The 26,253-nt window shown below is 46.4% G+C and overlaps 1 protein-coding gene across 2 annotated transcripts in view; it reads right to left on the reverse strand.

The window, feature by feature from the left end:
- The window catches only part of ANO6 (anoctamin 6), a 217,143-nt gene extending 199,138 nt beyond the window's left edge, over positions 1-18,005 (reverse strand). The window contains exon 1 of one of the 2 annotated variants that reach the window (XM_073554250.1): positions 17,589-18,005. In XM_073554250.1, the coding sequence (XP_073410351.1) occupies positions 17,589-17,655 (67 nt within the window). In that variant the 5' untranslated portion in view covers positions 17,656-18,005. Of the gene's footprint in view, positions 1-14,860; positions 14,993-17,588 lie in introns of those variants that run through there. The other variant, XM_073554251.1, reaches the window with a different exon arrangement.
- Positions 18,006-26,253: the final 8,248 nt, after the last annotated feature.

Here is a 26,253-nt window from a genome sequence, read left to right on the forward strand (position 1 = left end):
TGAAGGCAAATAAGCCAGGGACATCACATGTTATTGGCGCTGAATACTGGCTTATTAATACACTTGGCCTATTGAAGGAATTCTGCCCAGAACAGATTGTGGGGTACAGATCAGTTAGGCCTGTTTCACACTTCAGTTTTATGGCGGCAGTCAAAATCTGTCATTAGCAGAAAAAAACGGATCCGACGGATTTGCCTGGCGGATCAGTCTTTTTCCCCATAGACTTGTATTAGCGACAGATTACGACGGATGGCCTTCCGTTTCATCCGTCTTGCGATGGATCCGTTGGAAAATCAGTGTCCGTCAGCCGGGAAAAACGTCCATAGGAACGTTTTTCGTCACCTAAAAAGGCGGACAGAGATGGATCCATTGCCGTCTGTCAAAAAACAGATCGGTCGTCGGGTTCTGTTTTTTGCAAAAGAGCATGCCCGGAATAATTTCTGTTCCTTTAATTTAACCCCAAAAGCCTTTCTGGCACCAAAAAATCTCTCTCTCTATTCCAAAATCTGCAGCGTCGACGGATCTGTCGAAGAAACGGATGAAAAAAACGGATGCGACTGATTAAACAGATCCGTTTTTTCGGAGGATCTGCTAGACGGACCAGTAAAAAAAAATGATCCTTTGCATCCGTTTTTCACTATTTTTGACGGATTCGTCGTTCCGTCAAGACCACGGATTTTGACAGACGCCAGAAAACTGAAGAGTGAAACAGGCCTGATGCTAATACTGTGCACACAATACATGTGATCACCGTTTATACAACATAAATAGACACATTCATCTCTTTATTTGACTTATAGGAGGTAACGGGAACGTTCATAGAGCTTATCCAAACCAGTATATTTGGTTGTCCTATGTATAATAAACAGGGGTGTACATCTCCTGTTATTAGATTGGTCTGTGTATGCTTATATGTTTGTAGTGCTATGAGCAGTTTTCTACCTCAGGCCACATGCACATGTTGAATATTTGGGGAGTTTTTTTTACCTCAGCATGGCTATGTCCTCATGATCAGGACATAACATCATGGCTGCAGATAATTAACATGCTGTGGCTCGTAAACTCGTAGTGTTAAATAGAAGAACAGAGGGCATGGGACTTCTATAAATCCCATCCAGTGTTTCTAGCCTAGAACACATCGTTCTGGACGCAGCGCAGGTGAGCTGCGTCTAAAGCGCTGCTACTCCGGACCGTGGGCGCGTACCCTATTTGTAAGCGAAAACTAGGAGTGGGTGATAAATACAGAAGTGGTGACGGGTTTCTATTACACTTTTTCTGTGATTGTTCTTCTCCTGGTTTTGGCTTACAAATACTGAGGTAAAAACTCACCAAATACTGACTGTGTGCATGTGGCCATATATCTGCAGGCAGTTTAACAGCAGCAAGTGAACTATGTGTAGCAGGGAACAGAAAGCTTTTGTTTCTCAGTCATATTCTGGCCTGTGTGGTTTTACGCTACCATTTCCACAGCTCTACGGCAATTTTATCACGTTACAGGAACTGTCGGAGTCCTCACAACCGTAACGATCGACATGTTACACCACAACTCGCAGACAAATCTGGAGAAGTCTGGCACATTAGCAACGCAGCATGTCTCTGCAGCTCACACTCGCCTCTAGAGCCAGAGAAAATGTCAATTGCACAATCCTAGACGGAACTATAACGGGATCCTGCATAAATCCCAGCCCAGCTCTTAGTACAGAGGTGGAGCCCGGCAGGCTGGGATTCCACTGAGCTTCACGATGTTGAGCAATTTACAGTTACTGATCAAGAATGACAAAAGTGGATTTGAGCGAGGTTTACTTAGTCGTACACTAAGCTACAAGTGATCATGAGTCCTAAGGACACACTTTATCCTATGAAAAATGCAGCACTTCATTGTCCCAGCAAAGTGAACGAGATTACTGAAATCTCATGCACGTGTAGCTTCCTTTTTCCTTGTAAATTTGAGCAGTTTCTCATGTCAATTTAGGGAGAATAAAGATTATGCTGTCTGGCGTGCAGGTGCCGGACAGCACAATAACGCTGTTGACCTGCAGATTAAATGCATATCTGCAGGTTAACAGCGTTATTTCTGGTGACAGGATCCCTTTAAATTATATATTATATATTTTATTCCTGTAAAATGCAATTTCTAGTCGGTTTGGAATGTTTTATTGTCAGTCGTTAAAGTGGAGTAAAAGTGTGACACCATTGTTCTCAACAGCTATCTGAGAGTCAGAGATGCTTCCAGGGGTCTTCCCCATGCTGTTCTCCTTCCATTCAGCACTTTTTCCATACATTTCAACATTTTAGCTGCCCCCCAGACCTCCTTGTAGGGTCTGACGGAAAAATGCTCAGATTTCTCATTGACACCCATTGTACTCGTTACTCGAAACGAGCATGCAAGTATTAGGAATTGCTCAGTTTGCGTAACGAGAATTTTAGTGGTCAGTCATCTCTACTTTCTACTATCAGAGCTAGTCTTTGTCAGTACAACTGGTCATACTGGTCAGATGAACAAAACTGATAGATCCAATGTACATCAGTATCTTCTAGTAAAAGTGGTATCGCAAGTCATTCCTGAAAGCAACAGACTTTTACTGCCTGTCTCCTCGTTATACAAGTTTTTTGCTTCTGCTGTGTTTGTAGCCACGAAATGAAGATTCGCCTTGGTTTACTATTGTTGAGTCGTATGGTAAAAAAAAAAAGCTGCATTTTTTGCGATAATTAAAATGTCAAATTCACCGCAATGCATTTAAAAAAATAACAGCAATAAGGCATAATGCAAGGATCAATATCACAACAGTTCTCAGATCATGGGTAAATACATGCATATGAGCTAGTGGGGTGTAACTGCACACTTGGCAGAGAAAAGTGGGGTCCCACTCCAAAACCCACAGTGCGACGTAACCGCGGCAGATGCCTACTGCTTAATAACAGCAGGAACTAAAGTCTATTGAAGGATGAAGGTCCATATACAGTGGGGAAAAAAAGTATTTAGTCAGTCAGCAATAGTGCAAGTTCCACCACTTAAAAAGATGAGAGGCGTCTGTAATTTACATCATAGGTAGACCTCAACTATGGGAGACAAACTGAGAAAAAAAAATCCAGAAAATCACATTGTCTGTTTTTTTTTCATTTTATTTGCATATTATGGTGGAAAATAAGTATTTGGTCAGAAACAAAATTTCATCTCAATACTTTGTGATATATCCTTTGTTGGCAATGACAGAGGTCAAACGTTTTCTGTAAGTCTTCACAAGGTTGCCACACACTGTTGTTGGTATGTTGGCCCATTCCTCCATGCAGATCTCCTCTAGAGCAGTGATGTTTTTGGCTTTTCGCTTGGCAACACGGACTTTCAACTCCCTCCAAAGGTTTTCTATAGGGTTGAGATCTGGAGACTGGCTAGGCCACTCCAGGACCTTGAAATGCTTCTTACGAAGCCACTCCTTCGTTGCCCTGGCGGTGTGCTTTGGATCATTGTCATGTTGAAAGACCCAGCCACATTTCATCTTCAATGCCCTTGCTGATGGAAGGAGGTTTGCACTCAAAATCTCACGATACATGGCCCCATTCATTCTTTCATGTACCCGGATCAGTCGTCCTGGCCCCTTTGCAGAGAAACAGCCCCAAAGCATGATATTTCCACCACCATGCTTTACAGTAGGTATGGCGTTTGATGGATGCAACTCAGTATTCTTTTTCCTCCAAACACGACAAGTTGTGTTTCTACCAAACAGTTCCAGTTTGGTTTCATCAGACCATAGGACATTCTCCCAAAACTCTTCTGGATCATCCAAATGCTCTCTAGCAAACTTCAGACGGGCCCGGACATGTACAGGCTTAAGCAGTGGGACACGTCTGGCACTGCAGGATCTGAGTCCATGGTGGCGTAGTGTGTTACTTATGGTAGGCCTTGTTACATTGGTCCCAGCTCTCTGCAGTTCATTCACTAGGTCCCCCCGCGTGGTTCTGGGATTTTTGCTCACCGTTCTTGTGATCATTCTGACCCCACAGGGTGGGATTTTGCGTGGCGCACCAGATCGAGGGAGATTATCAGTGGTCTTGTATGTCTTCCATTTTCTAATTATTGCTCCCACAGTTGATTTCTTCACTCCAAGCTGGTTGGCTATTGCAGATTCAGTCTTCCCAGCCTGGTGCAGGGCTACAATTTTGTTTCTGGTGTCCTTTGACAGCTCTTTGGTCTTCACCATAGTGGAGTTTGGAGTCAGACTGTTTGAGGGTGTGCACAGGTGTCTTGTTATACTGATAACAAGTTTAAACAGGTGCCATTACTACAGGTAATGAGTGGAGGAAAGAGGAGACTCTTAAAGAAGAAGTTACAGGTCTGTGAGAGCCAGAAATCTTGATTGCTTGTTTCTGACCAAATACTTATTTTCCACCCTAATATGCAAATAAAATGAAAAAAAACCAGACAATGTGATTTTCTGGATTTTTTTTTCTCAGTTTGTCTCCCATAGTTGAGGTCTACCTATGATGTAAATTACAGACGCCTCTCGTCTTTTTAAGTGGTGGAACTTGCACTATTGCTGACTGACTAAATACTTTTTTTCCCCACTGTATAAGCATGCTGTCATGTCTGGCTTAAATAAGTGATAACAGAGATCTGGTCTACACTATAATCTGCAAGCACAGTAAAGGTACTGTCACACTTAGCGATGTACCAGCGATCCCGACCAGCGATATGACACGGTCAGGATCGCTGGTACATCGCTAAGTGGTCGCTAGTGAGCTGCCACACAGGCAGATCTCACCAGCGACATCGCTGGGGACGGGGGTCGCTACTTACCTGTCACACCAGGCGATCCTGCGTCCTCCCGCCCGGCTCCACGCGTCGCTCGTCCTCACAGCAGGAAGCGCCACAGGAAGCTGACGACGAGAAACAGTCCTGAACGTTCTCGCGCGATCAGCGATAACCAGCGGGGGAGCGGGTCGCTGGTAAGTATCAGACACAGCGATATCGCTAGCAATATCGCTATAACGTCACTAGTTATAGCGATATTGCTAGCGATATCTCTTAGTGTGACATGCCCTTTAGACAGCAAATGCATGAGGGGTTAATTACCTTCTGACATGGTGCAGTGAGGACGCAGAGCAGGGAACAGTGGGGGCCCACTTAAGCCTCGACGCGCGTTTCACCACTTCCTTGTGGTTTCATCAGGAGGCGACTTCAAGATCCTTCAATGTATGTTCGAGGCGATGCTTAACAAGTGCTGAGGCAGTCCCCTCTTCTGATGCAGAGTGACGCCACGTTCACTCCTTCAGTATTTGGTCAGCATTTTTCATCAATATTTGTAAGCCAACATCAGGAGTTGAACAATCCGAGGAAAAGTATAATAGAAACACGTCACCACTTCTGTACTTATCACCCACTCCTGGTTTTGGCTTACAAATACTGAGGTAAAAAAACTCAGCAAATACTGAACGTGTGAATGTGGCCAAAGGGGCCTTTTAGGAAGCAGGGTTCCTTCGGCAGCTTATTTGGTAAGCGCTATAGCTTGCTGAATATGCCCTGACCCGAGCAAATTCGCTCATCTCTAGTCTCCTGATAACTTCATAAGAATATATGAGGCTGTCAAGTTAAGGTTAAGAGACCAGCGGCCAGTCTGTGTTACAAAGAGGTCAGCATATTGCCTAAGTCTATGTTCACACTTTGCGTTTTCACTGTGTTTTCTTCTGCAAAATACAAGATACAATTGTGGGCGCACTCAGCTGTGCATGATAGCAACATCAGTGATATGGCCATGTGCCGCTGCAGTGGAATAATAACAATAGAAAAAGGAAAAGAAAAAGCACCACTGCAAAAAAAGCGCACACTGCACCAATTAAAGTGACGGCTGAAATAAGTAATTTTTATTGATACAAAAGAGTTATACACAATAAAAACATGATAAAATCACAAAACTATGGCATCCATGGTACCTAAAATGCATATCGATACAAAAATGTCATACGTATAAGTACATATAATGTGAGCATATAATCCAGCGACACTATAGCAGTATACCTCCCTATTCCCAGGCTCATGAGGACTAAATAACCCTAAACAAAGCCCATCCCATAATAAAGCAACCACAAAAAAAAATCCATGTTATATAGTTTTCATGCTAGGACCCTAATAAGCCCAGAGAGCAAGGAGAAGGGGAAAGAGAAGTTAACTCCACGTCAGTGGTGCCAGGACACGTAGTAAGGCAAAACAATATCTAAAACTGCCACCAAGACAATCAATAGTCGCAATGGAAATAAAGATACACGGATGCCATACCCAGGACCATTACCCCACGCGTATCGCCGTAACCTGTACGGCTTCGTCAGGGGAAGTGTGTTTTCTTCTGCAAGCATAACCTGCTCTCTTGGCAGTAAAGAAGCAAAAAAAAAAAACCAAACAGGTTTTGCTGCATTTTTTCCTGTGATTTTGTGGTTTCTTGTGCTTGCTGATAAAGTGTGGTGCCCCTTAAAAATTATGATGCAAATTCCTTAAGGTTTTTGCTGCGTATTTGCACTTAGTCATTGCTTTCTATGGGTGAAAAAATGCAGCAAAAACACTGAGGCTGTGTGCCCACATAAGCGTTTTTTTCACGCAAAAACGCTTATAAAACGCATACATTAAGGCTGGTTTCACATTTGCGTTTTTTAGCGCTGGAAAAAAACGCACACCTGCGCATGCGTTTTTTCCCCTATATTTAACATGGGTGCGCATACCTGCGCACTGGTCAGCGCATGTATGCGATTTTCATGCGCTGCGTTTTTTTGGGGTGTGCGATTGGATTTTCCAGACGCAGCATGTTGCATTTTTTGGCCCTGCAAAAAAGCGCATGCGCACATATGCGCACGTTTTGCGCTAAAAATGGCCATTATAGCCTATGGATGCGCATATGTGCGCACTGGCATGCTCATGTATGCGTTTTTTTGCATATGCGTTTTTTTTTTTAAACCATGGAATTTAGGGGTTTGGGTTAGAGTTAGGGTTAGTTAAGGGGGTTTAGGGTTAGGGTTATGGTCAGGGTCAGGGTTAGGGTTAGGGTTAAGTATGGTTTTGTTAAGGATTAGGGTCATGGTTAGGGTCAGGATTAGGGTTAAGTATGGTTTTGTTAAGGGTTAGGGTCAGGGTTAGGGTTAGGGTCAGGGTTAGGGTCAGGGTTAGGGTCAGGATTAGGGTTAAGTATGGTTTTGTTAAGGATTAGGGTCAGGGTTAGGGTCAGGATTAGGGTTAAGTATGGTTTTGTTAAGGGTTAGGGTCAGGGCTAGGGTTAGGGTTAGGGTCAGGGTTAGGGTTAGGGTCAGGGTTAGGGTCAGGATTAGGGTTAAGTATGGTTTTGTTAAGGATTAGGGTCAGGGTTAGGGTCAGGATTAGGGTTAAGTATGGTTTTGTTAAGGGTTAGGGTCAGGGTTAGGGTTAGGGTCAGGGTTAGGGTTAAGTATGGTTTTGTTAAGGGTTAGGGTCAGGGTTAGGGTTAGGGTCAGGGTTAGGGTTAGGGTCAGGGTTAGGGTCAGGGTTAGGGTCAGGGTTAGGGTTAGGGTTAGTTAGGGTTTAGGGTTTGGGTTAGGGTTAAGTATGATTTGGTTAAGGGTTAGGGTCAGGGTTAGGGTTAGGGTCAGGGTTAGGGTTAGTAAAGTCATGGTTTGGGTAGTGTGAGGGGCCACCTAAAAATGTTGGAAAAAAACGCAAACGCGGTAAAAACGCGCTAAAAACGCATACAAACGCATAAAAACGCTGCGTTTTTTTCATGCATGCTCATAAAAATGCTTGAAAAAAACGCAGCAGTTGTATGCTTATGTATGCGTTTTTTCAATGCGTTTTTTTGCGGGAAAAACGCGCTGCAAAAAAAAGCAAGTGTGAAACTAGCCTAAGCATCCCATTCTTATAATGCATTCTGCAATTTTTGTGCACCTGATGCGTTTTTTTTTCTGCAAAAAAAACGCATTGCGGTAAAAAACGCAGCATGTTCATTAATTTTGCAGTAAAAAACGCATTTCCAACTATATTCTATGAGAATGTGGACGCTCCGGAAAAAAACGGGCAAAAAACGCGTTTTTCCTGGGAAGGAGTCCAGTTTTTAGTCAGGAATTTTCTGCACACGTGGGTACATAGCCTGAAAGTAGTGACATGTTGTAGTTTGCAAAAATGCAGCAGTTTTCCAAATCAGTTAGGAAAAAAAAAAACTGTACATGAGATTTCGGAAATCTCATAAGCGGTGCTGTTACAGTAAAGCCATGTTCACACATTGCATTTTTTGCTGCGTTTTTTTTTTTCTGCAAGTAAAACTTGTTCGAAGCTGCCACAAAAAAAACCCCACAGGTTTTTCTGCATTTTTTGCTGCGTTTTCTAGACTCTTGCGCATGGTGATAAAGTTTAGTGCCCCCCCAAAAAAACTGGATACAACTTCTTTAAGGTTTTTGCACTAAAAACGCAGCAAAAACTGATAGCTGCGTTTTTTCACTAAGGCCATAAGCTCACATTGAGTATTTGGTGAGTTTTTTACCCAAGTATCTGTAAGCCAAAACCAGGAGTGGAACGGTCAGAGGAAAAGTATAATAGAAACATGTCTCCACTTCTGTATTTATCACCCACTCCTGGTTTTGGCTTACAAATACTGGGGTAAAAAACTCAACAAATACTCAATGTGTGCATGTGGCCTTACCCATTCTTTCCCAATGGTGAAAAAACGCTGCAAATACGCAGGAAAAAAAGCTGAAAGAAGTGACATGATGCAGTTTAAAAAAAAAAAAAAAAAAAAAAAAAAACATAGCAGTTTTCCAAATTAGTCAGGAAAAGAAAACCAAGCTGTGTGCACCAGATTTCTGAAATCTCAGACTTTGCTGGTACTGTAAAACGCAGCTGAAAATTTGCATTAAAAAATGCAGCAAAAAAAACTCTGCAAAAATGCAACGTAAACATAGTCTAGGGCAGGGGTCCCCAACCTGTAGCTCGGGAGCCACATGTTGCTCGCGGTCCCATGAATTGTGGCTCGCGGCTGTCTGCCAGCTTGGTGCATTAGGTCCAGGTCTAGCAAAAAGGTATGAAGAGCACATCTCAAAATGGTGAATTTTGTGAGTAGCCCTGCACTGAAGAGCAGATCTGGATGGACATATACTGGTCTTAGGGGTTTAGAGATGTTTTAGGTGTGGTACGCTGGAGGATGGTACTACCTGTTAGAGGAGGTGCTCAAAGCTGAATGTGACAGTGTGTTGGGGTCCTTGATGGGAGAATACTGAATGGGGGTACAGAGGGAACCCCTGGATCTCCTTGTACTGCTTTGGAGTGATTTCTGTGGAAAATCATTGGTTATCATTATACCTGTAAGGGGGGCTTTGGTTGACACTACTTTGAAGGAGATGGGAGCTGAATGTGGCTCGTGACCCTCTCTCAGTGCTGAATGTGGATCTCAAGGTCAGAAAGGTTGGAGACCACTGGTCTAGGGCATGGCTTTTACACTGCACAAATTATTGTGAGCAAGGGTTTCTAGGAACATTCGTGTCACAATAATCTTGCAGTTTAAACAGGCTGCTGATCACTGGCTTACCAGAAAAAATACTCGTTAAAATTTAACCTTTAATAATAATAATAATCTTTATTTATATAGCACCAACATATCCCGCAGCGCTTTACAGTTTTAATATATAATTTCTTTAAAAACAATCCCAAAAATAGAAATTAGAAAAATAAACCTATTACAAGGGAAGATAAAGAAAATGTACCGGAACTAGTAAAGGATATTGTCCATTTTTAGAGACGACGCCCCCAGCAGGTGCCAATGAGCCTCTATGGTGAATTATATACAAATACCACAACAGACAAATATTTATGCCCAAAAACCGGTAATAAATATACCTGTTCCCTCTCTCACCCTAACAATTCCCTATAGGGAGTCTTTATCTTGACGCGGAGGTTGGCCCCTAACTTGGACGCGAGATGGCGCACCCCCTCACCAATGGCTGACCCTGATAGCACCTACTGATTGCCATCCTTTTTAGCTAAAAATAAAGGAAGCTACAGGTCCGCCAGACCATTAAAGAATTGCAATACTGTAAACCTGGGGTCCTCAAACTACGGCCCGCGGGCCGCATGCGGCCCTCCAAAGACTTTTATCCGGCCCCTGGCCAGGCCGACTTTGAGCTCATGAACTGCACTGCAGTTCAGTGCCGGCGGGCCGTGTAATTGCGGGCGGGACGAGGCGCCGAGGAAAGGCGTTGCGCAGCCCTCCCACAGCACAGTGCACAGAGACGACGTGATTGTCATCACGCCGCCTGCGCGGTCTGATGATGTCACGCCGTCTGTGCCGGAAGAAGACGGAGACGAGCGGGCGCCTCTTCAGAGCAGCGCGGGGACATAGGTGAGTACTTTTTTTTTTTTTTTTTTAATGCCGGGTCCTATTGGGGTCATTGTTCTGCCTAGTGGGGATCTGCGCTACCTATTGGGGACATTGTTCTGCCTAGTGGGGACCTGTGCTACCTATTGGGGACATTTTTCTGCCTAGTGGGGATCTGTGCTACCTATTGGGGACATTGTTCTGCCTAGTGGGGATCTGTGCTACCTATTGGGGACATTTTCCTGCCTAGTGGGGACATTGTTCTGCCTAGTGGGGATCTGTGCTACCTATTGGGGACATTTTCCTGCCTAGTGGGGATCTGTGCTACCTATAGGGGACATTTTCCTACCTAGTGGGGATATTTTCCTGCCTAGTGGGGATCTGTGCTACCTATTGGGGACATTTTCCTGCCTAGTGGGGACATTGTTCTGCCTAGTGGGGATCTGTGCTACCTATAGGGGACATTTTCCTACCTAGTGGGGATATTTTCCTGCCTAGTGGGGACATTGTTCTGCCTAGTGGGGATCTGTGCTACCTATTGGGGATATTTTCCTGCCTAGTGGGGACATTTACCTACCTATTGAGGACATTTACCTGCCTATTGGGGACCTGTGCTACCTATTGGGGACATTTACCTGCCTATTGGGGACCTGTGCTGCCTATTGGGGACATTTACCTGCCTATTGGGGACCTGTGCTGCCTATTGGGGACATTTACCTGCCTATTGGGGACCTGTGCTGCATATTGGGTACCTGTGCTGCCTAATGGGGACATTTATCTGCCTAATGGGGACATCTACCTGCCTACTGGGGACCTGTGCTGCCTAACGGGGACCTGTGCTGCCTAATGGGGACATTTACCTGCCTATTGGGGACCTGTGCTGCCTAATGGGGACCTGTGCTGCCTAATGGGGACATTTACCTGCCTATTGGGGACCTGTGCTGCCTATTGAGGACATGTACCTGCCTATTGGGGACCTGTGCTGCATATTGGGGACCTGTGCTGCCTAATGGGGACCTGTGCTGCCTATTGGGGACATTTATCTGCCTAATGGGGACATCTACCTGCCTACTGGGGACCTATGCTGCCTAATGGGGACCTGTGCTGCCTATTGGGGACATTTACCTGCCTATTGGGGACCTGTGCTGCCTAATGGGGACCTGTGATGCCTATTGGGGACATTTACCTGCCTATTGGGGACCTGTGCTGCCTAATGAGGACCTGTGCTGCCTAATGGGGACATTTACCATTTACCTGCCTATTGGGGACCTGTGCTGCCTAATGGGGACATTTACCTGCCTAATGGAGACATTTACCTGCCTTTTGGGGACCTGTGCTGCCTATTGGGGACATTAACCTGCCTATTGGGGACCTATGCTGCCTATTGGGGACATTTACCTGCCTATTGGAGACGTATGCTGCCTATTGGGTACATTTACCTGCCTTTTAGGGACCAATGCTGCCTATTGGGGATTCTTGCACCACACCAGTCTGAGCCTGAGGTAAAAGTGGAGTTCCACCAATATGGGCACTGGTGAGGCTGCATTGATAGGCACTGATCAGGCTGTATTGATGGGCACTGATCAGGCTGCATTGATGGGCAGTGCAGTCTGTATGTCTGTGTGGGCAGTTTTATTGCTGGTATATTGTTTTTGTAGCGCTGTATATATGTTGGTATTTTACTAATAGAAATTTTGAATCCCTAGGAAACAATGATATCAAGAAAGAGAAAAAATTGACTCGAAGTGTAGGATATTCGAAGAACCAAAAAAATCGGTAAGTTTGATGATTTAACTTCATTTTTAATATTGTATTTGTTCCTATTTTTGTTTTATTACTTCTAAATAAGATATGTGCAGTGTGCACAGGAATTTATTCATAATTTTTTTTAAACTATATTCCGGCCCTCCAACGGTCCGTGGGACCGTAATCTGGCCCCCTGTTTAAAAAGTTTGAGGACCCCTGCTGTAAACAATTAAACAGGTAGAGGAAAACACGAAAACAGTAGATGGGCGGTAGCGTTTGATACATTCATGGGATGATCACGAGAAAAGTAAGCATATATCCTAACTATACATATCGAATAAAAGTGCAGACTCAAAACAAATGACAGTCTATCCAACGATGTCACTTAGCCACGACCTCTGTCACGTATAACAGACCCTTTATTCATATACCACAACTGCAGATAAATAGTATAATGCCAAAGAAAACGGTGATAACTAAACCTATCTCCTCTCTTACCCTAAATTATGTCCCTACCTTGTGCGGAGGTTGGACCTTTAACTTGATATATCACTTATCTGCAGCCTCCGTCATGTAAACAGCCTTGACGCGTTTCCCCTCCATCGGCTCATGGAAAAGGTAGTGTCAGAGGATTGACATCTATGATGTGCTGTTGCCTGTTTGCGGGTCTCTCCAACAGGCTGCTGACCACCCAATGACCATGGAAAACGCTTATTTGATGGGTAACATTATGTACTGATTTGCCCAAAAGATCTTTGTTCTCGGCAGCACTTATCCTGTGTAAACATGACCAGCACTGCCAACAACAATGGCAGCCTCAGTGCATAGACTGATCCATTACTGATCGTTCAGGGCGCATCTGAAGAGTGGTCTGCCCTTGTAAACAGAGTAAAAACGGAGCACCAACATGTTGCCGGCCAGGGATTATTTAATGCCACCGCCGGTTGGATAAGAACATTTATAACCTTTAATATACGATAATTGCAATGAACGGGTTCAATAAATGTAACAATTTCTCTATAGGGCACGTGATGACCTTTACTTCATTTGTAGGTGTACTATTACTAGAGACAAAATATTTATTATTGTCCATTGTTGTTTCATGAAATATTATATGTTTATTTCACGTCGTTCTTCCCTGTCAGGGTCCACCTGATTAGAAAGGCGGTAGGACTACTAAAGATTGCCAAGACTCTATGATCACAATTAGGGCTCATACTCACTGGAGAGAAAATCGGACGAGTGCAATCTGATTAAAAATTGGCTTGCACTCTGACCAATGTTAGTCAATGGGTGACATCTCACTTGCGATTTTTTTTCCCATCCGAAATTGGACTGAGAAAAAAAATCGCAGCATGCTGCGATTTTCGCTTGAAAATCGCCAATGCAAGTCAATGGATGCGATTAAAAAATGAACCAAAAATGGACCATCTGTTTTCCATCCGTTTTAAACGGGTACATTACCATTCTGTGTCACAGAACACTGTAAATGGTCCTGTAAATGACTGTACAAAAATTGTTGCAGATTAAAAAAAAAAAAACGCATTGCATACGGATGAAAAATGGATGGTGCGATTAAAAATTGCATACAAATCGCACGACAATTGCATATTTTTGGTCCGTTTTTTTTCCATCCAGAAAACGGACCGATTTTTTAATCGCAAATGGATATGAGCCCTTATGAGCATGATTACAAGGGATTTTCTGAATAGTCAGCTGGACTTGTACATGAATGAGACCACAATCCCCAAATATCCATTCCCAGAACAGGATCCTCTACATACGGACTACTGAGTGCTGAATCCACCCAGCTGGTAGCCACAGTACAACAGGATTTTTTCTTACAACTTGAAATTATCTATCTCGTTTCACTTAGCGACGCACCAGCGATCCCGACAACGATAGTGATCGCTTCTGCGTCGCTAAATGATCGCTAGTAAGCTGCCAAACAGGCAGATCTCTTCAGCGACGCAGCAACGATCCAGCGATCAAACACAGTGATGCATGCTGGCCAGCGGGACGCAGACGACGAAAAAATGGCCCAGGACATTCCAGCACGATCAGCGATATCCACCAGGGGGGTCGGTCGCTGCTGCGTGTCACATCTAGCGAGATTGCCCTAGTGGCTGTAGGATGTTACAGGGCTCCCTGGGTCAGCCATCGTGGAGCGGGGCCGCCACAACGTTCCCCCCTAGCGTGCCATCCTCCACAGCCAGGAAGGCGTCAGCCTAGTTGACGTAAGAGGGACTTCTAGCTTACCCATTTTTAATTGGTAATTTTGGAACACGGTTGTTTTTGTTTGTGCACTTTTTTTTTTGGTGTGAACCACTGCATATGGTTTTTTAATCAATAAAGATAATTTTTAGGGATATATATGATTTAAAAGTTATGAAATGTCCTATAAATGGCTGTTCTATTCCTGATCTAAGGCTACATTCACACAGCGTTTTTGCTGCGTTTTTTGAGGATACGTTTTTCAGCTGCAAAAGCAGATCAGCTTTTTAAAAAACCGCATCACCTGAAAGGTTTTTGAGCTCATAATGTTTTCAATAGCAAAAGCAGATTAGAAAAATGCCACACAAACTGACATGCTCATTCAGCCCAAAAACGGATCCTCACAAAACGATGAGTCTGAATGTCATATCCTGAAACCCACTGACTTTGCTGGGATGCCCAGAGACACTGCATTTTACTGCAAAAAACGGATCCGCAAAAACGCTGTGTGTGAATCATGGCCGTAGCCAGCGAGGGGCAGCTGCCCCCCCTAGAAGCAGGGGCACGCACCTATCAAAACTTACTTGTGTGCTGCAGTGCTCCCGTCCTGCACCGGCTCCAGACTGCAGGGGGCAATCTCCCCTCCTCTGTCCTGTCTTCTGCCGTCTTCACCAGAGAGAGGAGGGGGAGGGGTGCCTGCCCTGCACAGGATCCGATTCCTGGGCCCCGAGTTGGAGAAAGTTGTGCACACGCTGCAGCTGGCAATAAGAGATAGTCTGCAAGAGGGACATGCTTGAAATCTGATTGGAAAAGTGGGGAAATTGGTTACTGCCGCCAGAACCCCTAAAATTGATTCCATCTTGGAGAGACGTGCTGGGAAAGGGGCAATTGTCGATCAAACCACTCGGTGGGGCAGCACTTATTTAATGATTGAGCGATTGCTTGAACTAAAACCGTTTCTTACAGATATGGCGAACCCTCAGGTAACCCTAAATGAAGGTCAATGGACACAGGTGGCTGAATTGAAGGAATTGCTTAATCACCCATTTACCGTGACTAAAAAATTACAAGCTGAGGATTTATCTCCTTGCATTTTCATAAGGGAGTGGAAGAACTTGCTATTTTGCCTGTCCCAAAGAGGAGGTTTAATCATAGTTGGCATTTCTGCTTCTATGAAATGGAGAGAGACACAGCTATTGGAAAATAACATTTTTCTGGCAGCTGTTTATGTGGACCCAAGTCATCGTATATTGCTGGATGATCAACAGCTTACTAAAGGAAAAGAAGCTCTGACTGAGGTAGCAGTTAGGATGAGTGGCCTACAGGAGGACTGCCAGGCGCAAGAGGACTTGGGTCCTGACAGTACTACTGCTGCCATATCTTCATCGTCATCAGATGAGGCATTTGACTTTGACAAGTATTTGGATGACATGGAGCAGGCAAAGCGTTGCCGCAAGGAAAAAGATTTCACTCCATCTCCTATAGCAAGCAGATTGACCATATTTCAGCAAAATGTTTCACTTGCTCTCAAAGAAATAGAAAAATTCAACCATTCATCAAAACTGACTGTGCATGAGGCAATTCCTTTATACCGGGAAATTGTTAGAGATGTTGCCCATGTGGTTACTGCTTTGCCTCCAACCCATGTTAGTGTAGAGAGGTTGTTCTCCAGCCTTAAAATTATTAGGTCAGATTTGAGGTAATCTATGAAGGAGGATCTGATGGAGGCAATTCTGTTTCTTAGACTGCACAAATGCTACTTAGTATGTTTTTGTTGAAAACTGTTTTTTGTCACTTACATAGTTTATTACACAGTGATATATATATATATATATATATATATATATATATATATATATATATAAAATCGATATTACATAGTGTATTACATATTTACAATTTATTAGTTTTTTGTGTTCTAAAGTTGTATTCCAATAAATAGATATTATGTTCTATCTAAATATCTTGATTATTGTATCATAAAAATTATTAAATGTCTGATGTTCACATTGTACTACAATACATTTTTCACTTAAATATAAGCAATATATATGGGAATCGGAGTTGGAGTCGAAGTTGGAGTCGTGGAGTCGGAGTAAGGGAAATTGAGGAGTCGGAGTCGCAGGTTTGGAGCGATCAGTGCCCACAGCTTTGGCTCCTCCACAGAGCGATCAGCGGCCACAGCTCGGGCTCCTCCACAGAGCGATCAGCTCCCACAGCTCGGGCTCCTCCACAGAGCGATCAGCTCCCACAGCTCGGGCTCCTCCACAGAGCGATCAGCGCCCACAGCTCGGGCTCCTCCACAGAGCGATCAGCGCCCACAGCTCGGGCTCCTCCACAGAGCGATCAGCGCCCACAGCTCGGGCTCCTCCACAGAGCGATCAGCGCCCACAGCTCGGGCTCCTCCACAGAGCGATCAGCGCCCACAGCTCGGGCTCCTCCACAGAGCGATCAGCGCCCACAGCTCGGGCTCCTCCACAGAGCGATCAGCGCCCACAGCTCGGGCTCCTCCACAGAGCGATCAGCGCCCAAAGCTCGGGCTCCTCCACAGAGCGATCAGCTCCCACAGCTCGGGCTCCTCCACAGAGCGATCAGTGCCCACAGCTCGGGCTCCTCCACAGAGCGATCAGTGCCCACAGCTCGGGCTCCTCCACAGAGCGATCAGCGCCCACAGCTCGGGCTCCTCCACAGAGCGATCAGCGCCCAAAGCTCGGGCTCCTCCACAGAGCGATCAGCGCCCACAGCTCGGGCTCCTCCACAGAGCGATCAGCGCCCACAGCTCGGGCTCCTCCACAGAGCGATCATTGCCCACAGAGATCAGTGCCCACAGCTTGGGCTCCTCTACAGAGAGATCAGTGCCCACAGCTCGGGCTCCTCCACAGAGCGATCAGCGCCCACAGAGATCAGCGCCCACAGCTCGGGCTCCTCCACAGAGCGATCATTGCCCACAGAGATCAGTGCCCACAGCTTGGGCTCCTCTACAGAGAGATCAGTGCCCACAGCTCGGGCTCCTCCACAGAGCGATCAGCGCCCACAGAGATCAGCGCCCACAGCTCGGGCTCCTCCACAGAGCGATCATTGCCCACAGAGATCAGTGCCCACAGCTTGGGCTCCTCTACAGAGCGATCATTGCCCACAGCTCGGGCTCCTCCACAGAGCGATCATTGCCCACAGAGCGATCAGCGACCACAGCTCGGGCTCTTCCAGTCTCCAGAGGAACAGTTATGGGAGAGGTCAGCTCAGCCTAAAAGTTGTAGGAGGACTATAAAACCCATCGTTTGCCAGCAGTGTGCACTGACAGAGGCTACTCACCTATCATCTCCCCGTCCTCGGACATCTCGTCCAGCTCTAGGGTGGTCTCATCGCTGACAAACGCCATGGCGAGCCGTACAGAGTGGGGGCTTCCTCCGGTCGTCAGGGTGTTGTCTCCCGCTCCGCTGGCTGAAAAGGAGTTCCTACACTTTGGGGGTGCCGTCCTAGTGAGGGCGCTGGCGCCGTTATACCCAGCACTCGGCTAGAAGTGCCGGGGAAGGGGAACACCAGAGCCGGGCAGCGCACACACGGGAGGAGGGGCCGGGACACAAGTGAGCAGCTCCCCACCTCAGAAGACGGGCTCACCCGGAATTACACGTCATGTCCGAGGAGTTCGCAAGATGCTTCACAGAGACACCGCTGACGGTGACCACAAGCTGCTGCGGGGCGTCACTACGAGTGTCGGGTTATTAAACGGACTCAGCGGAGGATATCATTACTACAGCCGGATTATCAGGAGGACACAGCATAGGGATGACTTTACTGCTGCCAGATTATCAGAAGGGCACAGTAGATGGATGGCATTAATACTGCCAGATTATCAGGAGGACACAGCAGATGGATGGCATTACTACTGCCGGATTATCAGGAGGACACAGCATAGGGATGACTTTACTGCTGCCAGATTATCTGAAGGACACAGCAGATGGATGGCATTACTACTGCCAGATTATCAGGAGGACACAGCAGATGGATGGCATTACTACTGCCAGATTATCAGGAGGACACAGCAGATGGATGGCATTACTACTGCCAGATTATCAGGAGGACACAGCATAGGGATGGCATTACTACTGCCAGATTATCAGGAGGACACAGCATAGGGATGACTTTACTGCTGCCAGATTATCAGAAGGGCACAGTAGATGGATGGCATTAATACTGCCAGATTATCAGGAGGACACAGCAGATGGATGGCATTACTACTGCCAGATTATCAGGAGGACACAGCAGATGGATGGCATTAACTGCCAGATTATCAGGAGCACACAGCAGATGGATGGCATTACTACTGCCAGATTATCAGGAGGACACAGCAGATGGATGGCATTACTGCTGCCAGATTATCAGGAGGACACAGCATAGGGATGGCATTACTACTGCCAGATTATCAGGAGGACACAGCATAGGGATGGCATTACTACTGCCGGATTATCAGGAGGACACAGCATAGGGATGGCATTACTACTGCCGGATTATCAGGAGGACACAGCATAGGGATGGCGTTACTGCTGCCAGATTATCAGGAGGACACAGCAGATGGATGGCGTTACTGCTGCCAGATTATCAGGAGGACACAGCAGATGGATGGCATTACTACTGCCAGATTATCAGGAGGACACAGCAGATGGATGGCATTACTACTGCCAGATTATCAGGAGGACACAGCAGATGGATGTCATTACTACTGCCAGATTATCAGGAGGACACAGCAGATGGATGGCGTTACTGCTGCCAGATTATCAGGAGGACACAGCAGATGGATGTCATTACTACTGCCAGATTATCAGGAGGACACAGCAGATGGATGGCGTTACTGCTTCCAGATTATCAGGAGGACACAGCAGATGGATGGCATTACTGCTGCCAGATTATCAGGAGGACACAGCAGATGGATGGCATTACTACTGCCAGATTATCAGGAGGACACAGCATAGGGATGGCATTACTACTGCCAGATTATCAGGAGGACACAGCAGATGGATGGCGTTACTGCTGCCAGATTATCAGGAGGACACAGCATAGGGATGGCATTACTACTGCCAGATTATCAGGAGGACACAGCATAGGGATGGCATTACTACTGCCAGATTATCAGGAGGACACAGCATAGGGATGGCATTACTACTGCCAGATTACCAGGAGGACACAGCAGATGGATGGCATTACTGCTGCCAGATTATCAGGAGGACACAGCAGATGGATGGCGTTACTGCTGCCAGATTATCAGGAGGACACAGCAGATGGATGGCATTACTACTGCCTGATTATCAGGAGGACACAGCAGATGGATGGCATTACTACTGCCAGATTATCAGGAGGACACAGCATAGGGATGGCATTACTACTGCCAGATTATCAGGAGGACACAGCATAGGGATGGCATTACTACTGCCAGATTACCAGGAGGACACAGCAGATGGATGGCATTACTGCTGCCAGATTATCAGGAGGACACAGCAGATGGATGGCATTACTACTGCCAGATTATCAGGAGGACACAGCAGATGGATGGCATTACTACTGCCGGATTATAAAGCATTCATGGACTGTAACTACAGGACTCCTCCCTGATGATATTACATGATGGATAAGCATCTGTATGTATTTCTTAGCATTAACGCCATTAATGCTCCCTAAGTCTCCAACTGTGCTGAAACACACCCTTCGGGCTCGCTCACACTTGTGATGAAATCAGACCAGTGCAATATTATAAAAAATGGCATTGCACTCAGGCTGACTTCACACGTGGCGTTTTTTTTGCGGCGGTTTTAACCGTGCGATTTTGCCGCGAAAACGCAAAAAATAAGCATCCCATGCATTCCTATGGGATTCCGCAATGCTGTGCTAATGCTGCGGTTTTTACCACAGCGGAATCGCCTAGCGGTAAAAAACGCAGCGTGCTCATTAATTTAATGGAATCGCGGCGATCCCGCACCCATAGGAATGCATTGTTCTGCTTACTTTCCGCATGTGCACACCATGCGAAAAGTAAGCAGAACATTTGCGGATGGTACCCACGGTCCGGAGGAGAGGAAACTGTCCTCCGAGCTTTGGGTACCATATCCCTGTAAAAAATAGAATTTAAAATAAAAAATATTGTTATTCTCACCTTCCGGCGTCCCGCGCAGCCTTCCTGCCTCTCTCCACGCTCCCGGTCCCAGTAATCCTTTGCGAGAATTACCGCGATGACATCCGTTCTCGCAGAATCGCAAAGTCTCGCTGTCATTCACGCGACGTCATCGCGAATGACTGCGAGACGTCGCGATCCCACGAGAACGGACGTCATCGCGGTAATTCTCGCAAAGGATTACTGGGAACGGGAGCGTGGAGAGAGGCGGGAAGGCTGCGCGGGACGCCGGAAGGTGAGAATAACAATATTTTTTATTTTTTTTTTTATTTTTTACATCCTATCTTTTACTATTGATGCCGCATAGGCAGCATCAGTAGTAAAAAGTTGGTCACACTCGTCAAACGCTGTTTGACAAGTGTGACCAACCTGTCAATCAGTTCTACAAGCGATGCTACAGATCGCTTGGAAAACGCTAGCATTCTGCAAGCTAATTCCGCTTGCAAAATGCTTGTTTTTCCGAGGGAAAATCGCAGGAATTTAAAATGCAATTTTTCCGCGGAATGGAATTCCGGAATTCTCGCGGTAATTTCCGCGAGTCTTCCGCTACGTGTGAACGTAGCCTAAATGTTAAATTCTGGGGCAGCGCACATCTATCAGTTAAGGCTGTGTGCACATGTTGCAAATTTGGTGAAAATCAATTGCAGCATGCTGCGATTGCATCCATGAATTGGATTGCACACAACCCATATAAGTCTCTGGGTGCGTGTGAAACATCACACTGCGCTCGGGAGACATCCGAATGCAGTGCGATTTCCACAGATGTCGGCAGTGGAGAAGATGGAAAAGTTACTTTCTCCATCTCTCCTCCACACCAATCCTCACTGTTACCTGCTGCTCTTCTGCCCTCTAGCAAACATGGTGCCAAATATGTCACATTATGAGAGTATAAATAAAAAAAACTGACCTTCACATACAGACATGAATTAGGTGTGAACAGGTGCCTACCTAGAGTCGCCTACTCATATACACTCAAACAAACAAGGCAGCACTCTGCAGCGGTATAGCATGCAAACATGAAATATGAAAATGAATTGCATTACTGCACTAGAAATATGAAAAATTGAGAATGCTTAGCGCATAAATTGGCCAATTCATGTGTACCTGGAAGCCACGGTAAGGCAATTCTTGTTTGCAGGACCTAATGCCAATCCTCTCTTAGACAGTCTACATCTCTGGGACCCTAATGTGAATTATCTCCTAGACTTAAGTCTAATATCTTCGTGGAGGGGTTGGGTCCTGCTGTGAATAAAAACGCCTGAGGCTAAGGGGCGGAGTGCTCAGTCAGAAGGCTTAAGGCCCCATTACATTTAGCGATGCATCAGTGATCCCGACCACGATATGACCCGGTCAGGATCGCTGGTGCATCGCTAAATGGTCGCTAATGAGCTGCCAAATAGGCAGATCTCACTAGCGATGCAGCAGCAGTCGGCGGTTGTACTCACCTGTCAGATGCGGTGAGGGTGACAGTCTTCCGCCTGCGTCCATGGCTCGCTCGTCGGCGCCAGCAGGAAGCCGACGACGAGAAATGGACCAGGCCGATCTTGTGCGATCAGTGATAGCCAGTGGGGGAGCCAGTTGGAGGTGAGTATCACATGTAGCGATATCGCTACCGATATCGCTGCTGCGTCACAAAATCGGTGACGCTTTAGCGATATCGCTATGTGTAAAGGGCCCTTAATGCATATAAATCTAAAAACTGACCGTCATATCCAGACATGAATTAGGTTCCCATAGAGTTGTAGATTGTCTAAGGCTAGTTTCACACTAGCGTTTGTGAGCGCAGCGACGGCCAGCGCACGGCCGCCGCTAAGCCCCACCCCCTGCCCCGCCTCCACCGGTATCTCCGCCTTCGGGCGCATGACGTTGCATGCGTCATGCGTCCCCTATCTTCATCACAGATGGCGCAGGCCGTGCGCAGTCTGCGCACAGTCTGCGTTTGGCGGCGCATGCGTCCTTTTGACGGTGCGCCGAGCACAACCAAAATGCAACAGGTTGCGTTTGGCGCTGCTCGGCGCACCGTCAAAAGGACGCATGCGCCGCCAAATGCAGACTGCGCACGGCCTGCGCCCTCTGTGATGAAGATAGGGGACGCATGCAATGTCATGCGCCGGTAGGCGGAGCTACCGGCAGAGGCGCGGCAGGGGCAGGGCTTAGCGGCGGCCGTGCGCAGGCCGTCGCTGCGCTCACAAACGCTAGTGTGAAACTAGCCTAAGCGCAACATGTTGAAATTTTGGAGGCGTCAATTTGCCGCCTAGAAACATATGCGGTTGTTTGCGGAAGTAATGCGTTGAAACAATGCATTGCAATCTATGTGAACGCATATGTGGCGCCCTGCATCTTTATCGCCACAAAAGGGTTAAATATGTACTGTTTTGTATGTGTTTTGTGAGCAATGGAAGTTATGCTTTCTGTGCTAGAGACCACATCACACACACACAATTTGCCTCACTCCCTCACTTGTCTGAAGCTGAGAGCTTTGCAGACATACCCTAACAGGGAGGGGGAGGGGCCGAGTTGTTCTCAGTGTAAAGAAGGAGGAAGGGAAGAACGTCTTGGAGGCCATGTTTAGACATGTGCTCGATCCAGGAGTGAGAGGTAAGAAGCATCAGGGACCAGCTCCTGGACCATCCATGCTTTCAGAGCAAGGTGGTAAGCTGAGAGACTGTGTGGATTTATACAACCAACATCATCGTGTTTTCCCCGGGGAAACTGCAGCGGACTAGGATCAGTGAAGGATAGTGCAAGTGGGAACTTGAGCTGCTCACACACAGGATCCATACTGCAAGTTGCCGAAGGAGAAATACACAGTAGAGGCTATACTGGGAAGTTTTAAACTCCGGGAAGCCTTGGTCCCAGAAGGAATTAGAATTGCAGGAAGTTACACTGAGTCACAGCAGGGAAAGATAACTCCCATTCTCCAGAGCAGACTGTAACCTAGTGAGAGTTGTAATATCTCCTCTGAACTACAGTAAATGATGTGGTCACTTTCCTTGTCTCCTGTCTTATTACTCCGTACCTTCTACTTTCATCACAATCTCTGGGGTCTGCCCTGGTTGGAGAGGGTTTAACATCTGCACTGCCATCACCATCTACTCCCCCAGGGATCATCTGCAGTGCCGGCTATACTACAGTCGAACACTCCAACTGGCGTCACAAATCACTACATAAACTTTATTCCCATCCAATTCTACCCCTTTACATGACCGCCTGGGGCCACGGACCGGGTCACCACCAATGTGACATCTCCCATTGAAGTTAATGGGCTCAGTACCGAGTATCCCACGGCCCCTTGTGCGCGTCATTTTTGGCGTCTCGAACAGGATTCCGTGCGTGCCTAAAGTCCTACAGGAGCAACGACCTGCAGCAACTGAAACGGTAAGTTGCATCCCTGCAAAGGTTAGCCAAGGGGGGAAAGATGTCTAATCCCGACGACGCTCAGGGTGCAGCAGCTACAGCTCCCATATTGCCTCTCACCATGCCTTATATACCTGGTGCAACATGGCTGCCACAGTACAATGGCGAATCGCACACCTTAAGTGACTTTAAAGGGAAGCTGCACAGCATGTTTGAAATTTACCTTATGTCAGAGGATCAGAAAGTCAATATACTTACAGGTCAGATCAGTGGCTCTGCTCAGAGAGATGTTAAATCTTGGCCAGCGACTGATAAAAAGACTGTAAAAGACATTTTTGCTAAATTAAAGGATACTTTTGACACCCGTACTGCTTCAGAAATAAAGATGCAATTTTTCAGCTGCAGACAGAAATCACAGGACACTGTCAGAGACTATGCCCTTAACCTGCAGGAGGCGCTGCAGGCCATTAAACAAATTGATCCAGACAGTGTAAGAGATGAGAACAAAATGCTGAAAGAACAGTTTATTGAAGGTCTTCTGTCTGATTACAGTAAGGCACAACTGCGCATGATGTCATTGCAGAACCCTGATATGGATTTTGTTCAGTTTAAAGACAGATCCATCCATATCTTAAGAGAATCTACCTATGTCTGCACTGAGACAGTTAAACAACCAGCAGTTACATACCACAAGGGGGCAGTATCCTCACCCCAGGTGCCTGCAGTACAGCACGTGCAGACTCCAGTTGATGATTCTATTGCAGATTTACGGCTGCAAGTACAGGAACTGACTAAAAATATGGCTGGTCTAAGTAAAACTGTTCAGACTCTCCAGACTTATTCCCCCCACAGAGAGGATCCAACTAGCATCAAGCCAGGATGATCTCCCATGGTGACAGCCAAAGAGGATGCCACAACATCAGTGACGACTGACTCGCTCTGGCAGGAGAACAACAAACCGATTTGACTCTTCTGGGAGACCCATCTGCAGACTGTGCAATAAGGTGGATCACATCGAAAGAGAATGTCCTTTAAATGGGCGACCCCTGGGGGCGAAGACCACCCCCCAGGAGTGAAACAATCTGGTTCAACTAACTGGAGAAACAGGTATGATGGAGGACGTCCACTTATACCCGTGGTAGTGGATGGTATCCCCTACACCACCCTCATGGACACTTGATCACAGGTAACCACAATGCCTCACACACTGTACCAGAGATATTGGACTGATGCTGATTTCACCCAACTTCCTGATGGTAACTTGTCATTAATAGCAAATAATGGTCAACCTCTGATACAGGTGGGGTACAAAGAGGTTGTCATTAAAGTGGGGAAGGTGGAGCTCAAGGTCTTGTGGTGGTAGAGGTGAAAAGAGGAGAGTGTCCACCTATCATAACATTGGGCACAAATGTGATTGAAAATTGTTTAAGTGAAGTCATAACCATTTTGAAAGACATGGCCTATTCGACCCCGTACAGAGAACAGCATGCCCTCAATAAAGATATAAAAGCCCTTGTGCAGCAACAGCAGGTGGTGTTAACTGGTGGAGAGATTGGTAGTGTAAGGGTGAGTGATCCCTACTCCATTATGCTTCCCCCTAGGATTGAGACCCTCATCTGGTGCAGAGCAGCCATAGGCATCAGAGGATGGGACTACCAAGCTCTCCTTGAACCAGTCTACTCAGATAGCAGACCTACTGTGCTGACGGCCAGGGGAATTGATGTTAAAAGGGGCAGGTGTTATGATTGGGTCACCGAGGAGGAAAGCAAGACCAAGCCAAGCCACAGAAAACCAGAGAGGATGGTAACTAAGCGGATTGCAGACGCCTGATCCTATCCACACAACTAGCAGTAGCCGTGGAGCGTACCTACGATGATCCTAGACGCCTCGACACAGCTGGAGAACTAAATAAACCTAAAGCAAGAAAGGGGAAATCTAAACTGCCCCTGAGCAGATCCCAAAGGAATAGATAGCCCCCAAACATATATTGTCCATGAGACAAGATGAAAACACAAACGCAGGTAGGAAAATAGACTGAGCAAACGATGGGGCCCACACTAACTAGACAGGACAGGAAAGGAAAGACTCTGCAATCACGCAAAAAAAACCTGCAAAAAATGCCCAACATGTCTGATAGAAGAACACTTAGCTTGAGCATTCAGGGACTGAGCTGGAAACTAAGATCTCAGGAGGCATGAAAAAATCACCAGCAGGGATAGAGGGAGTCGGCTGTCTTAAATCCACTCAGAAACTCCAGATCTCCAGTCATCCTCCTCATCATCTGGTGGCAGGCCTCTGTTAATTAGATCAGCTCCATTACCTCCAGTAGCCACCAGAGGGAGCCCGGAAAGAGAACCAGCTCCACTACCTTCACTAGTAACCAGAGGTAGGCCAGAAAGCGAATTCACAACAGGCAGGGTTCCGGTATGTGTTCTGAACTGTGGAGAGGAGTAAGTT

This window comes from Dendrobates tinctorius, unplaced genomic scaffold, assembly GCF_039654945.1.
Source record: "Dendrobates tinctorius isolate UK_male_01 unplaced genomic scaffold, ASM3965494v1 ptg000209l, whole genome shotgun sequence".
Taxonomy (NCBI): domain Eukaryota; kingdom Metazoa; phylum Chordata; class Amphibia; order Anura; family Dendrobatidae; genus Dendrobates; species Dendrobates tinctorius.